The 16,956-nt window shown below is 38.9% G+C and overlaps 1 protein-coding gene across 2 annotated transcripts; it reads right to left on the minus strand.

Moving 5' to 3' along the window:
* Positions 1-726: 726 nt before the first annotated feature.
* oacyl (O-acyltransferase like) lies at positions 727-16,653 on the minus strand. 2 transcript variants are annotated; one of them, XM_055180303.2, is made up of 15 exons: positions 16,404-16,652; positions 15,933-16,066; positions 13,777-13,855; positions 11,077-11,212; positions 10,553-10,797; positions 10,105-10,272; positions 9,930-10,032; positions 7,659-7,760; positions 7,407-7,572; positions 7,219-7,298; positions 7,030-7,140; positions 5,813-5,936; positions 5,524-5,710; positions 5,255-5,397; positions 727-1,017 (listed from the first exon to the last, which is right to left on the minus strand). In XM_055180303.2, the coding sequence occupies exons 1-15, from the start codon at positions 16,555-16,557 to the stop codon at positions 916-918; spliced, it is 2,034 nt and encodes a 677-aa protein (XP_055036278.2). In that variant the 5' UTR covers positions 16,558-16,652; the 3' UTR covers positions 727-915. The 2 variants fall into 2 exon arrangements, with proteins under 2 accessions (XP_055036278.2, XP_055036277.2); XM_055180302.2 differs by having other exon boundaries at positions 9,930-10,272; positions 16,404-16,653.
* Between the last annotated feature and the right edge of the window lie 303 nt (positions 16,654-16,956).

Here is a 16,956-nt window from a genome sequence, read left to right on the forward strand (position 1 = left end):
AACATGTCATTCATTATTGTGTTCAGTAGAGGGCGCAGTATGACCTGTCAGATGCTTATCTGTTATATTGGACTATAAGTTTTACAGCAATTAAGTCATTTTTAAGTTATCAATATCATGTGCTTTTATAGCTATATTAGAATAGTTAATTGTGCTCTTGACATTGATTGCTTTGATGTGATTCATATATGTAGTGGCTTGTATGTACCATACAGCACGTACCATTCAGAACTTAAAAGGTGGACACGAGTTTATATGTTCTTATTTTTGTAAAACATTGTTACCTGAAAATCCCTCCTTTTCAGCATATCAGGATGATTTGCGTAATGTTTTCTTTTACTCATTAACAGCTTCCCAAGATTGTTCAGTGATTCATGGTCCACCTCCTGTTATTAAAACGTGGTCATGTCAGGTCATTGCTTTAGTAAATGTAGTCAACTTTTCAAATACGAAGTTGACATTACACGTCTGCAGCTGAGTCAGATTAACCCTTGAATATTAACTGAGCACAGCTATGGTTATAGTTCATTATATTCACAGGCCCAGCATTATAAAGAATCAATGACAGAACCAAGATATTTCTGGAGATTAATGCTAATATCATCATGTTATTCTTTGAAACATCTTGGATTAAAATATGGTAATCAATACAGCATGGTTTTACCATCCGTTACCATATCAGTACATAAAAAGTAGAAGGAACTGACACTTAAATTAACTTAACATTGATTTGAAACTCTCATGTTTATTCTGTACATCTTTATAGCTTACAATATGTATAACAAAAGCAAAGGTCTAAAACAATTCATAAACAGTGATCTACATGATTCATACCGCACAAAATAACAAATAAATACATGTAACTCTACCTTCAGTCCTTTATTAGACATTTCAGCATGTTTTAAACAGGTCTTATCATTTTGATTTCATCAGGAAGAGATACGGCTTTTCAATTAGCACAGTTAACACAAACCCTAAAGGGAGAGTCAAGAGCAGGTGACCCAGAAACAGGTAAAACTTAAGACACAGAATAAGTGGGTGTGTGTTGTGTTTGTGTGTGTGAGAGAGAGAGAGAGAGAGAGAGAGAGAGAGAGAGAGGGAGAGAGAGAGAGAGAGAGAGAGAGAGAGAGAGAGAGAGAGAGAGAAAACATGAGTTACATGTAGTAGAATCATTTCATCTGATATGATCTGTCTAAGGTATACTTCATTTATTTCTTTAAAACATAAAAATTGTATTTATTTTATTGGCAATACAATCTAAAAACTATTGGAAACCCTATTATGTTACAAAACCTATTTTGATAAACATTAGTGATCATGTGACCTTACATTTTTCTACCTGCATTATTATGATGCTTAGCAGTAAATATTAGTACAGCAACTACCATTAAAGGTGCAGTGTGTAATTTTTAGAAGGATCTCTTGAAAGAAATGCAAAATAATATACAAAACTATATTATCAATGGTGTATAAAGACCTTTTATAATGAACCGTTATGTTTTTATAACCTTAGAATGAGATGTTTTTATCTACATACACTGAGGGTCCCCTTACACGGAGGTCGCCATTTTGTGCCACCATGTTTCTTCAGAAGCCCTTAACGGACAAACTTTTTTACTAAGTTGTCTCTGACAATGAGATTTTTGTCCGGTGGTGGCTATCTTAGCTTCTTTATGTGTTTTAAAAGCGAGCGTTGGGCAGTGAGCTGAGCCGCTGGTTGCAATATGCAACTTCACCACTAGATGCCGCTTAAATTTTACACACTGCACCTTTAAAGGTGCATTGTGTAACTTTTAGAAGGATCGCTTCACAGAAATGCAATATAATAAATATAACTATATTATCAGTGGAGTATAAAGACCCTACTTAATGAAATTTATTTTTTATTACCTTAAAGGGATAGTTCACCCAAAAATGAAAATCCTGTTATCATTTACTCACTCTCATGTAGTTACAAAGTTGTATAAATGTCTTTGTTCTGATGAACACAAAGGAAGATATTTTGAGAAATGTTTGTAACCAAACTGTTGTGGACCCCATTTACTTCCATAGTATTCTTTTTTCCTACTATGGAAGTAAATGGGGTCCACAGACGGTTTGGTTACAAACATTTCTCAAAATATATTCCTTCGTGTTTATCAGAACAAAGAAATGTATGTGGGTTTGTAACTACATAAGAGTGAGTAAATGATGACAGCATTTTAATTTTTCGGTGAACTATCCCTTTAAGATGTGCCATTTTTATCTACACCGCAGGGTCCCCTTACATGGAAGTCACTGTAGACATTATATACGTAGACGCCTCACAACAGGATGGAATCGCTGCCGCGCCGGCGCCATATTGGTTGGTCTCCTCACTCTACGCTAACACCAGAGTCAATCGGAGGCAATAGAGAGCAAGCATGCCCGTATTTTGTGCCGCTTACGGTTGCAATAACCGGCGCAGTATTGAAACCAGAACGCATGGGATAACATTTCACATTTAAGACTGAACAATAATTATTTTACCATTAATAAAATTATGTAAACGTAACTAACGATACTTACGTGTAACCAAACCGTGTGAAAATCCTGTAAAAATTCGGGGACTAATGATTATTGTAGTTGGGGATACACCTTCCTCAGTAGAAATAAATGCGGGAGGCGCATTGGGGACCCATCCAAGATGGCGGCCGCGCTGATACGTCAGCTCCAATAGGCAGCGTCAGTCTACGAGGCGTCTACGTATATAATGTCTATGTAAATCGCCGCCATGTTCCTACAGTAGCCCTAAACGGACAAACTGTTCTACAGAGCAAGTTTCGTCCCTACGTTGTCTTAGACGACGACATGTTTGTCCTGTGGCGGCTACCATGCGTTTTATAATTGAAGGATGGTCCTAGTATAGACGGTTTCATCGAACGCATGTGATACACGTCTGGATCCGAACTTTACTTTACGTTTCGTTTTTTAATGGTCTGACTAGTTGCTAAACTCATCTCTTGAACAAATGCCTCGTCGAAAATAACAAATGTTTTGGTTTCCTAGGTAAGCTATGTGTTGTTTTTTTGCTTGTTATATAAATAAACTATGTTTAAAGTACTATGTTGTTATTTATTATTAGCGGAGTTTACCGGAAGTTACGTCCGGACCGCGACAGCCGCTTGTTTATGTCGTTACTGCTGAAACCGTCTATAGGTCATAAACCCCGCCTCCCCCATGTTATTCAATGGGACAAACTAAACAATTTAATTACATTTAATTTATATTTTTTACGAAGCTGGTTTCTGTCATTTAGGCTACTGTGGTTTTTATAACGCTGATGTAAATTCAAGTGTTTGTTTTTAAATTAAGTTTGTTTTTAGTTAGTTATTTAATTCGATAAAAACGGTGGTGTGACATCATGATTGACAGCTGTGATATGCGCATTCTGTGATTGATAATGACATTATATTAGTTATGTATATTATCTTTTTCATCTTAAATTATTTACCAAAATTTATATTAAATTGTAAACTTGGGCAATATATGACCCTGGACCACAAAACCATTATACAAGTTCATTTTTAGAAATAAAAAATAAGCTGAATAAATAAGCTTTCCATTAATGTAGGATTTGTATGGATAGAATTTGAAAATAAAGGAGTGCAAAAAAAAAAAACATTGAAAAAAATCGGCTTTAAAGTTGTCCAATTAAAGTCATTAGCAACAGGGCCGGTTTTTGCTATGGGCAATGTGGGCGAACGCCCAGGGCGCAAACTATGTGAGGGCGCACGAGCGCCCTAAAAAAAAAAAAAAAAAAAATCGCTCATTTTCATGTCAAGTTAGTGCTGAGAAACACAGTTGTGTGCGTGTCAGAAGAGGCACGGGTGAGGGGGGCGGGGAATCAACTTGCGACTGCAAGTCCCTCGCTCGCCTTAAGGGGGGCGAGTGAGGGATTGACTGATCCCAGGCCAGAGGCCACACAACACAAACTGCTGCGTCTGCTTCCAAGTAAATTGTATTTTTCATTCCTAAAATTAACATAGACCCATATACCTACTAACATGTAATTAATATTGGGTTATGTGAAAATAATTCTGTAGAGTCATCTAACTTACGTGACTCACGTCACGTGACTCCGGTTGATTGACGAGTAAAACGGACGTTGTTGTTGGCAAAATGTAATGCAAAGTTAATGATGTCGAATCTTCATCATCCATGGATCAAATTAAAATACCAAAGTAGCCATCTCAGTTGCTCGGTTCAGGAAAAGAAGATGAGGAGAAACGGGCAAAAGATAAAGGTATGCCGATTTCAATGAGTGACAACGTGAGTGACAGTAGGAAATAGGCTATTTATATTAGCCTCGCACTCTTGCTAATATGTTGCTATTAGCCACAGAATACGACTGTATTTGGTTTTAGTTTTGCTGAACTAGCAACTATTAGAATTGAGGCATCATGCCATGCAACTAAATTCACTCTATAGGCAACACAGTCTTGTGTTTGCAACACAACAAGTGCAAACTCACACAGACCTCCTGACTGTGTAATTTTTTATTGCTTTACGCTATATGTGTCAACTTAAATAACTTCTAATATACATTGACATGGCATTTTGTAAGCTACAGTGATATAGCTTTTTAAATAATTTGTAGTGTATGCTTAGTTTATAGGATGTTAACAAATACTAATAAAATGTGTGTTATGGTCATTTTAATTGGGTAACTGGTGCATGTGTGAAATAAGTGTATCTAACTTACATAATTGTATCTTAATTGTAAATTCAGGGGCACTTCTGTAATATTTTAGAGCTAGAGCACCCACTGGCCAAAGTGAGGAGTCAGATACTTCCACAGCAGCAACTGTGTGTGTGTGCGTGTGCATGAGTGGGTGTTTATACTGTATTACATGTTTTTCTCTGTTCTTGCTACCTTTTTGTATTTAAGATTATAGATAACAAAATAATACATGTTGGTGGCGGGGTTTGGGGGTAAATCTTTTTTTTCTAGGGGCCGCCAAGGGATGGTTCGCCCAGGGCGTAAATCTAGCCAGGACCGCCACTGATTAGCAACACATATTACTAATGGTAAATAATTGTTGATATATTTACGGTTGGAAATGTACAAAATATTAATTGATATCTTAATGATTTTGGCATAAAAAATAGGATCATTTTGACTCATCCAATGTATTGTTGGCTATAGTTACAAATATATTGTTACTGGTTTTATAGTCCAGGGTCACATATCCCAGTCACATTTATTAATGTTTATTATGAAGGAAATACTTACAAAGTTGAGGTCTGTGTAGTGCACCCCTGTCTCCTGTTTGCCATTGTACAGTATAATAATGATGGGGTGTATCAGATAACAGGCAAAACTGATGTTAGACAGAGGAACCCACAGTCGAAGAGACAGGATTTTATCCACAAACCCTGTACAAATAAATATAGTGTTACTGTTCATGGTAAACCTCTTTGATGCATTATTCTTGTACCATAAATGATTCGATTAAAAAACATTGTCATGTCTCTCTATTCATGTAGTTTTTATTTTCTGACCTCCGTAACCTTCCTCACAGGCCAGGATGACCCAGATGAGAGCCAGAGCCCACACCGTACGGTGTGACCCTTGATAAACAGCATGAGGAAGTGATGGGTGGGGCGGGACTTCTCTCAACACGTAGGCCAATCCAACTAACAGAGCCATGATTGACAGGGAGGAGAACCAACCGATGACTGCCTGCCACTAACAAACAGCAACAAATGATGCGTTATGATTACAAAATGGTTATCTTTTTGATGTTTAAAAATTAGTAGTTAATTAAAATGATAAAATATTTTATATCACCTGTTTTTTTATAAGTGTCTCTTTCCTGGATGTCAAGTAAATTCCAACAAGAATGCCCAATAAGTACGGCCCATATCTTGTGTAGGGTTTATTGTAATAATACTGAAAGTAGCTTTCATATGCCCTAGGGAAATGACAAAACAAATTTAACGTTTGTGTAAAATCGTTTCAGAGAATTGTTTTTAAACACATTATAAATGTTAGAAATGTATGCTGAAACACCTTACAAAGACTGTGAACTATGTAGGACTGAATTGTGGAATTACACTGTTCGTTTTTCCTCAAAGTTTCCGGTACAGTTTTTCCACATTTCTGTGTTCAGTATTTGGGCGGTGTTTAAACACGAAGCACGGCCCCGCCCCTAACAAGTTCGCGAGCATCGCGAGTGGGCGTGGTTTTAGCGCCGACAGCAGACACGCCCCCAGCGTTTATTTTCCCTAGAAATTGATAACTTATTTTATTTACTTGGCGGTTTTTTAACATTTAAATTTGGTTGGGTGATTAATAACACATTTATCTGTGGTATGACAAAGTCAAAACACATATTTAATATCACTTTACACAAACATGACAAAGCATGCTTAGGTGCAAAGGTGTGGACTACTTTTTGAGGGGTACCGCCCCGGTGAAAGCTAGTGAACATTTCTTGACCATTAAAGTGCACCTATTTCATTGCTAAAAACAACGTTGTTTTGTGTATTTAGTTTAATACAATGTATTTGCATGGTTTATGGTTAAAAACACATTATTTCCCACATACTGTACATTTTTGTAGATCCAGATATACTGCTTTCCTCAAATTTTGTACAAAGCTCATCGATCTGAAAAAGCGAAGCGCTGTATGTGTCCCTGATTGGCCAGCTAATCTGTACGTTCTGATTGGCCTGACGTCAGCTGGAAATGTATCGCTCCTTACCGTGTTTGAAAGATTCGCTCACAATGCAATGCCAACAGGAGTTAACTTGCAGGCTGTGAGTCAAAGCGAGAGGAATTATGATAATGTCGGTCTCGTCCACGCAACACGCCAGGAGGTAAACTGTTGCCTACAATCCGGGTGTTTGTTGTAGTCCAAGAAAAGAGATTTTCGTTGGAAACGATAACTGGCGTCATCGTTTACTTTGGGGTATGTACCTTTTGCACATCGTTTACTAATAGACACTTACACACCAATAGAAATGTAAAATCGTGAATCAGTTGCTCTTTAAATGATCTCTTACAGTGTGGTGGGCTGGTGGACAGGGAGATGCAGGAAACTGGTTATAAGAGCCCCGGCCGTACACGAGATCATCAGGAGAACTACAGACACTACGATAAGTGCAGTTTTATTCCTGGAAATAAGCAAACACGGATCACTTATGTGTTTACTAAAGCTGTATTCATACACAAGATAAGAATGCTGAACCTACTGTCTATAGAGAAATATCAGAAGAGGTGTTGTTGCGTAGAATTGGAAGTCTATGGAGAGATACCACGTCCAGGGTGCACACTTCAAAGAAAGAGATTTTTTCTTTGTGAAAATAACTGCAATATGCAAAAATATGCAAATAATGCTGCACTAATTTATAATCTCCGAAACTCTTTCATGTAGGCGTACAATATCTGATATAGTGAAGAGGTTGTTTATCAGGAGCAGGTTCGACCACCAATATTTCTTACAGCTGATGATCTCATCCTCAGCTATGAACCAGTAGACTCCTCTCTGGACGACAGAGAATAATCCAATGGTCAGGCACACGATGAAGAGATGGAGAGGCTGAATCCTGGACATATGGCAAGAATTAGATGCAGAAATGAAACTTTAGCTCCTTAGCGTGTTTTGATCTGAAGCGACTGAAATCAAACAGACCTTTTGTATCTCTTGAAGAGGAAATAGACCACCATACTTGTGCTAAAAGTGTTTTCTGATCTCTGAATGGAGTTCAGCAGGGATTTAGCACTGAGGAGACCACTGGCACAACCAGACACAAAAGATACTGTGAATATCCAAGCCCAGGTTCTGGGTAAAAAAACTTCCCCTCCATTCACAGTAATAAACTGACTTTATTCATGATTAACTCTTTCCCGGCCATTGGCAAGCCATCTCGTCAATCAAAAGAAAACATTTGCATGAAAAAAAAACGTGTTCCAATCTATTTTTTTGTGGTTATCTGTAATACCACGATTATCCACTAGATGGATTTATTACCCAATTTATTAAATAAAACAAGCAAAAAATATATATTTTTTAAATTTCACACTGCGTGTATGTTTTAATAATCGTTCTGAACCTGATCTCTACAAAAAGGCAATTATTTCAGCTTTTTGCTAAAAAATATTTAGTTTATAAGTAGAGAAAAAATAAAGATATCTTGAAAAAAAATCCCGTTTTGTTTGTTTGTTTGTTTATTGTTTGTTTGAAAGCAGAGGGTCTGCTCTTTTTTTATTTATATATTTTTATGTTTATATATTTTTTGATTTTTTTTCCTGGATAGCATTTTGTAAAGCTTTTTAGAAAATCACAAAAAAATGCTGGTGGGCAACTTTTCAAAAAAAGGCTGGTGGGAAATGAGTTAATTTAATCCAGTTTCTGTCATGATAAAATTCACTCAGAAATGTGTTAATTTAGGGAAGTTAAATAGGTTGCATTATTCACTTCATCTCGACAAAAAAGATTTAAAGATTCTTCTTAGTGTCCCCCATGAAATAAAAATAGACATTTTTGTGATTTAACTATGAATATGTTAGCTTTAAATACATTTAATATCACAACATTGACGAAACTTGCATTTAGAGGAAACAAAACTTACAGTCTTATTTTCGCTAATAAGGATCAATGGTTTTTTTGACATCATTCTGCTTCTCATCAGATTCCAGGCTTTGAGGTAAACTAAACCCTATTGGCTATTGACTTAACTCATTCCCTGCCAGCCATTATTTGAAAAGTTGCCGCCAGCATTTTTTCTGATTTTTTAAAAACATTTAAAACATACAAATATATCAAATGAAATAACAGACCCTCTGCTTTTAAACAAACAAACAAAACGATGAAAAACAGTTTCATCATATCTATATTTTTTTCTGCTTTTTCTGCTTATAAACTTTTTCTTTAAAAATTTAGAAAAAAGCTGATACAGTTGGACTTTTGTGATCAGATTCAGAATGATTATCAAAACATACATAGAGTCTAAAACTAGTAAATAACGTTTTGGCTTCAGTTTTTATAAATTGGGTAAGTGCGTCATCTAATGCAGGGGTTTTCAAACTGGGGGGCGGGGTCCCCAGGGGGGCCGCGAGATGGTGCCAGGGGGGCCCCAGTTTTATGACATTTTATAAAATACATTAATTTATCATGAATTCTGTGTAATTAAACAAAAAATAATAATAAGGCTACTAACCAAAAGCACTACTTTTTGTATAATTTAATATGTGTTTTAGTAAAATGTTGAGTTTAGAACAGTTTTTTGTCACAAATTTTCTTTGGGGGGCCGCGAAGGAATGCACCATACACAAGGGGGCCCGCACGCTGAAAAAGTTTGGGAACCACTGATCTAATGGATAATCGCGGTATTGCAGATTAACATAAAATTCTTCAGAAACACGTTTTTTATGCAAATATTTTTTCCCAATCGATAAGTCAACTCGTCAATGGCAGGCAAATAGTTAATATGCCATGGCCAAACTTTCTGTTACAGTGAAAATTACTTCAACACATTGAACAATCCCTAATGTCAATGATGAACACACTGTCCGAAAAAATTATCGAAAAATGGTCCCTAGCTGCCACTCGCTGCGGTACTAATATGAAATCTTTATAGGTACAAATGTGTACTTTTTGAAAGGGTACTGCCACATTGAGGTAAAAAAATTTTCGGACATTACCGGTATCTAAAAACAAATGGTGCTATAAGGCACCAAAAGTGTTCCCCTGATCGCAATCATAGAAGAATCGTTCCCAGCGCCACACAGCACCGGTGAAGCACCTATCGTAGAACCACACGGGGGCCATATAGCACCATGTGGTTTTACACAGGTGCTTCACCGGTGCTATATGGCACCAAAAACGGTTCCTCCATGACTACAAGCAAATAACCACTTTTGGTGCTATGTAGCACTGTTTGCTTTTAGAGTGTGATCTTACCCCAACAGCAGAAAAGAATCAACAGCTAGATACACCGGCCCACTGAAGGCCAACACATAAAAGGGGTTTTTCTCCACCATCTCCTTCCATCGCTTATCATTTTCTACACAGAAACAAAACAGGTGAATTATTGAGAAGGATAAAACCTTTTCTGTTTGTAGCCTCATGTTCTCACCCAAGTTGCTCCAAGCACTGAGCTGCACGGTGTGGCCTGAGATGATCCAGAGCAGACTGAGGATACGGATGCCGTTTAGAGAGGAATAACTGTTTCCAGAACCTTTTGTTGCCAGCACCCCCTCACTGCTCTTCTGCACAGAAAAAGCCTGCAGGCACGACAACACAGCTGATGGAGAGAAGGAGAAATAGGGAAGAGAAAGAGAAGTGGGAATGAAGGAAGAAATAGGCTAAGTTATAAAATGGAAAGTTCGGTATCTGGATGCTGATTGGTCAATAGCTTCTGCATGCATCACTGTGCAACATCCATAGTGGACCATTATTTAAGTTGCATAGCAATATTTTTCAAATTGTCTAACAAAGGCATCAGCAGTGACTAGAATATTTATCAAATCAATACAGTCACTGTTGTTTTGAATGCCAAGATGTGTTTTCATGTGTGTACTTGCTCTTAGTGATGCCCTGTTGCTCATTTTCTGCATTCTGATCTCTAGCTTGAGTGGTTTCTCGGACGACACTGCGTTCTTTGTTCTGATTGGCTGAGCCGTTAGTCAAGACAGCTCCGTATTGGCTGGGTTTTGAGGTAAGGGGAAGTCCCGCCTCTGGCTTCACCTCTCTCTGTCTCTTCCTTTTAAGTAATGCCACACAAATGGAAGATAAAAGAGGAAGAGCCAAGACCAAAGCACACACAAACCTGAGGAAAAATACACTAACTTATTTATGAAAGCACTGATATAAAAATAGAGATGAAGATATTTTTAGGGAACACACATATTGATAAAATGTATACCTTGTAATGCACTGCAAATCACTTTGGATTAAAGCATCTACCAGATATGTACTAACAGCAACTAAAAATATTTTCCTGAATAGCTTTCCAAACCCTATTATAACCTTAAAATCTTTAATAAGGCCATGTCAAAGATTAAAATCAGTGTGAAATCAAACTTTGATTTGTTTGTGTGTTACTCACAGACAGACCACAGCAGATGGATCTGAATTGGGGGAATCTGTAATACACTGAGTCATAAAGATTCCCAATGTAGAATCAGGCAGTAAGACCGAAGGCACAGGAGGAAGTAAAGAGATTCGTCCCTGCTCAAACGCCTCTATAACACACACACATACATACACTTATACATATGTCTTTAAAGAAAATGCCAATGAATACCTATAATGCAGTGTTTCCAATCCTGGTCATCGAGGACCCCCTCTCAAAATGTTTTAGATGTCTCCTTAACACACCATATTTTAGCTCCCAGCTTGTTAGTGAGACATGTTTACCATTTTGGAAAGAGGCTGATCAGGTGTTTTAAATAAGGAGACATCTAACTTTCTGGAAAGGGGTCCTCAAGGACCAGGATTGGGAAGCACTGCTATAATGCAATGACTTATATATGTGACCATGGACCTCAGTACCAGTCATAAGTCACTGTATATAACCAACAATAATTTGTATGGGTCAAAATGATAATTTTTTAATGCCAAAAATCATTAAGATATTAAGTAAAGATTATGTTTCATTAAGATATTTTGTACTGTAAATACTGTATATCCAAAACGTAATTTTTATTAGTAATATGTGTTGCTTAGGACTTTTAAAACATTTTTAGACATTTAAACTTTTATCGATCCGAGCCCGGACGCGCTAACATCAATAAGATGCGATTGTTTTGTACAAAGCAGTCTCTTAACACTGACGCCCATCGTCATGTTAAAGGAATAGTCTACCCTTTTGCCATATTAAACTATGTTATTACCTCAACCAGGACGAATTAATACATACCTATCTTTTTTCAATGCATGCACTGTACAGCGCGTTGTGAATGTGTTAGCATTTAGCCTAGCCCCATTCATTCCTATGGTACCAAAAAAAGTTTTATTTTGTGGCACCATACTTACTGGTATAACTCCTGGGGCCTCATTTATAAAGCGTGCATACGCACAGATTTGATCGTAAAGTTTGCGTAAGCAAAAATCCACGGTAAAGTCCATATTTATAAAAACCGTCTTTGACGTGGAAAAGTGCTTAGCGCCACGTCAGGTCTGAGCAGACGTACGCACTTTTTGCTTGTCTGATTGCTGCAGGTTTTTGGAAATATAAGCCATTCTTGCTGTTTGAAATTGGGTTTAAACCTTGACAAGCGCTTTTTTATATGTCTGACATTAATTACGCATCATTTGAAGGCGGAGATTTGAAACTGCTCGGCTGCGCGCACAAGTTCAAGTGCGATTTATAGATTTGAAAGGGGAAAACGCGTTTTCTGCGCGTACGTTCGGTTTATGAATCACACGTACGCATTTTTGTTAAATGATCGTAAGATCAAATGTAGGATGGTTTTTACGCAGCATTTTATAAATGAGGCCCCTCATGTAACAGTCTTTAAATAGGGAAAACACGGAAGTGTTTGGTGGCTTCCCTGTTTGGTACCATAGCAATGAATGGGTCTAGGCTAAATGCTAACACATTCATGTCGCGCTGTACAGTGCACGCATTGAAAAAAGATAGATATGTATTAATTCGTCTAAGTTGAGGTAATAACATAGTTTAATATGGCAAAAGGGTAGAGTCTGTGTTTTTTATTCGGAGTCATTTGTTGCGCAATGACAGACAGCCCTCTCGCAGCTCGGACATTCACGTGACCCTGCTGTGCGCATCAAAAGGTTTTTACGGAGGCAGATGAAGGTGAGTGGTTACGCAAATGACGTCTTTCCTTTTGAATCATGCTCAGGCGCGATTGTACTCACACCATAGCCTTCGGCTAGCCTGGTTAGCCAGACCTACATCAAGATGTAAGGTCTGGCAACTCTTCACACAAACGGTTCAATGCAAGGGGCGGGATATAAGGTTGTCCCTCAAAATGCCTCTGTACGCAATAGGATAGCGCTATGACCAATCAGAGCAACGAAGAATGTGACGTATGAGTCCCATGCGTTTCCCCACCAGTGGAGCTAATTGGTATATCAAACTTTTACCGTAACCAGTCGGCAAAACTCCAAACACATCTTTCTTGCTTAAAAAGGACTTCAGTAGGGTATATTGTCTCTTCACTCAAAGAAAAACATAAGTCTAAGTCCTCCAGAGTCGCGGCCAAAGCCGCTTCAAAAGAAAGCTGTTCGCCAGCAGCTGCAGCCATTCTTTGTTTTCAAGTAGGAACCGTCGCAGGCAGCTCTGTCGTCATCATGTTAAGCCCGGTCCACAGACGCTACACACGATGTGATTGGCCTGACCAAATTTTGGTTTTTGGAGCTGTTAAGTGTATTGTGAGTGCCTAGACTAAACCCTGGCAGCAAATATATTTTGCGGCCGCTATGGTGCGTCTAGATTTCTAGGCTAGCCTTCGGCGCCTGAGCCCAAGTGAACCGCACTCCAGCCCATCCTGCAACCAGGCCCGGGTGCGGTACAGAGTGATCAAACTAGTCAAATGAACCAAGCTTTGGGGGGTCAAACGCGCCTGAGCATGTGTTGGTTTGGATAGTGTGAGTGCACCCTTAAAGGTGATTTTCCCAATATTTTGAGTTTCTTGCACCTTCAGATTCCCAAATAGTTGTATTTTGGCCAAATAAAAATTAACCCTTATGACTAGTATTGTGGTCAAGGGTCACATCTTTTAAGTGTCCAAATGCTTTTTTGGGGATACCCTGCAAAGTGCTAAACAGTGGGGTCACTCACCATAAACCACAAGTGTCTGAACCTCAGAATCCTCACATGAATCCGGTACACAGATACCCACAAAATATTCCACCGTGTCCTGTGGATCACAAAACATCACCAAAACTATCTAAGGCCTTATCCACACGGACACGGGTATTTTTATAACCGTGACTTTTTTTGAGGTTCGGGCATTCGTTCACATGGAAGCGCAGTATCAGGTCATTGAAACCGAACATTTTTGGAAACCCCTGCCAGGGTGAGGATTTTCAGAAACAATGATTGCAGTGTTGTCGTGGAGACAGTAAAACCAAGGTTTTTGCATCTAAATGAAGGCTTCTGATTGGCCAACGTGGCTTTACGATTAGGTTTATATCACGCCTGCTGGTGTGGCATGCTCTTGACAGCACGTGATAGCGGGTTTTCATGTAGTGGGAGATTTCTTTTAAACTGTTAAGCGTTGCCGTCCCGAATACGGGACACCTACGTTTGCATTAATATTGTTGATGTAAATTTTAATCTATCCCTACAAACTATATATCGTTGGAAAGGTCTAAGCCTCCAGAATAGACATTTCAACAGTGTTTTATAAAATAAATTATGTAGGGAGAGTAATTGATTCATTTATGAAGAGAGTGTGCCTCAAAACATTTATTTTCTGCTAAATGTCACTGTCCCACCAGCAGGACGCCTACATTTACTTCAATGTGTCACGGTTAATCCGTGTCATGTCTTGTCTCTGTTCCCATTGTTATCACCTGGACATTCATTGATTAATTACCTGCCTCATCACACCTGTTTGTCATTTAGTCTGTGTGTGTATATATACCTCTGTCTTCTGTTTGCTCACTGCTGGATCATTGTCATTGATACCCTGTCTGTTCCTGTGTTCATGTTCATGTTCCTGTGTTCATGTTCCTGTGTTCCTGCCTTCACCATGTCTGCCCTCGTGTTTTTATTATTAAATGTTATTTATTTTGAACCTTGCATTTGCGTCCTGTCCTTACAACCCTTCCGTGTCGTGACAGAATGATCCAGCCCAAACTGGACGCAGCAGGTTCACGGAGGGCGGCTCCCCCAGGAGTTTCGTCGAGGGGGAGTAGTGACATCGGGGTACATTCCCCATCAGCCCCGATGTCTCTTGGGGACCACCGTGAGCGATCGCTCGCTCCTGCGGGAGGAGGATCGGCCCAGGCGGTCCCCCAACGGTTGAGTCGTCGTCGACAGTCCCTCGGAGGACCACCATCCTGCTCGCAGGGGGATCCGGAACGGACCACGCCCGATCATTTCCCCGGGGTGGCTACCGAGGGTCTCCGTTTCCGCGAGGGGATGGGAGATGATTTCCGGGGGCATCTGATCGTCGACGATTCCCAGGAGGGGGGTAATTCGTCTGCCTCGGTTCTCGGAGCGATCGCTCCGGTTCTCCTGGCGCAGTCCGGCCAACCGTCCTGTTGGTCTCATCCCGGCGGCTGTTGGCTTCGCCAGGGTCCCCAAGCCCTCCACTCCTCCCTTGGACTCTCGCTACCAGACTTTGTTTTTGTTGTGTTTTATGTGAGTGTCTGGTAGCCACTCGTAGAGGGGAGGGTAATGTCACGGTTAATCCGTGTCATGTCTTGTCTCTGTTCCCATTGTTATCACCTGGACATTCATTGATTAATTACCTGCCTCATCACACCTGTTTGTCATTTAGTCTGTGTGTGTATATATACCTCTGTCTTCTGTTTGCTCACTGCTGGATCATTGTCATTGATACCCTGTCTGTTCCTGTGTTCATGTTCCTGTGTTCATGTTCCTGTGTTCATGTTCCTGTGTTCCTGCCTTCACCATGTCTGCCCTCGTGTTTTTATTATTAAATGTTATTTATTTTGAACCTTGCATTTGCGTCCTGTCCTTACAACCCTTCCGCGTCGTGACACAATGTTTGCATATGAATTCTTATCTAATCATGACAAACTGTATATTGTTTGAAAGCTCCAAGAGTGTAGATTTAACTCAATAGGGTGGGGTGACGCTTAAAAGGTTAAACCGAGTTTGTGTGGAGAGGATTTTTTTAACCAGTAGGAGGAAAAACTCCGGTTATAAAAATACCTGTGTCCGTGTGGACTATGCCTAAGCTTACATCCATAGCGGTTTCAGTCTCAGTCATAAAATAAAAAACACGGTTTGTGCAAGAATACCTGTTTGAGGAACACCTGACAGTACTGACCACCGAAATCCGGACCCCTCACAGACAAACACTCTCTCAAAGATCCCGGTCGATTCACATTGCCTCCCTCCACATCACTTCCAATCTTTCCAAATGCATCATACACTACAGTACGTTAAAAAGAAAAATAATTTTAAACAGAGAAATAACATTTATATTAAACAGTGAAAATATAGAAAATATTAGGATAAAAATAAATCAGTGATACAATGGATGATAATTACTTAAAAAAATGAATTAATAATTTTTATCCCTTATAAAAAGCAATTATTTGCAATTATATTTAAATTTATAACACAAGAGCACAAAAAAATGTGCCTTCATAATGGTATCTTGAATTATGAGGCAAAGGTTTTTTAAGCAAAAGATGATTCCATTTATTATGTATTAGACACAGGCCTCAATCTTTACAACATTTAAAATCTATGCAAATGTGACTTACTCTGTACTGCATATTTGCTAGGCGTCTCCTTCTCTAACTCCGTAAGAAACGCTGTTGTGTCCTGCATGCATTTTAAGGACACATTCCAGGAACATCCGGCATGGCATAAAAACAGCAACGACAAAGTGACAGAAGTCCATCTTAAATGTAGCATTTTGTAAAGCTTTTGATTTTGGGGTGTTCGGCAGTTTAAATAACCTGGTACGGGTCACATGTTCATGTGACTCTGCAGGTTTTGGTCATGCTTTCTTACCGTCCAAAATGACCATGAAAATTGAGACATCATGCTTTAATGAAGGGCTAGTTATTACGTCATATCCAAAGACAATCAGCCCTTTACCAAACGGAGGTCAGTAAAGGACTGAAACAACTGCTCAATGCAAGATATGTTTTTTAGGCAAAAAATAAGATTTGATTTCGAGGAAATTATTTGTCAAATGTTTCCTATCAAATTCTGCAAACCATGTCACTCTTACAATGGTCTTAGTTGTTGCTATATATGTCCCCTAATGCAAGGAGAAATTCTTCATTTATTACTACTTAAAATAAAAAC

This window comes from Misgurnus anguillicaudatus, chromosome 9 (genome assembly GCF_027580225.2).
Source record: "Misgurnus anguillicaudatus chromosome 9, ASM2758022v2, whole genome shotgun sequence".
In the NCBI taxonomy this organism is placed as follows: domain Eukaryota; kingdom Metazoa; phylum Chordata; class Actinopteri; order Cypriniformes; family Cobitidae; genus Misgurnus; species Misgurnus anguillicaudatus.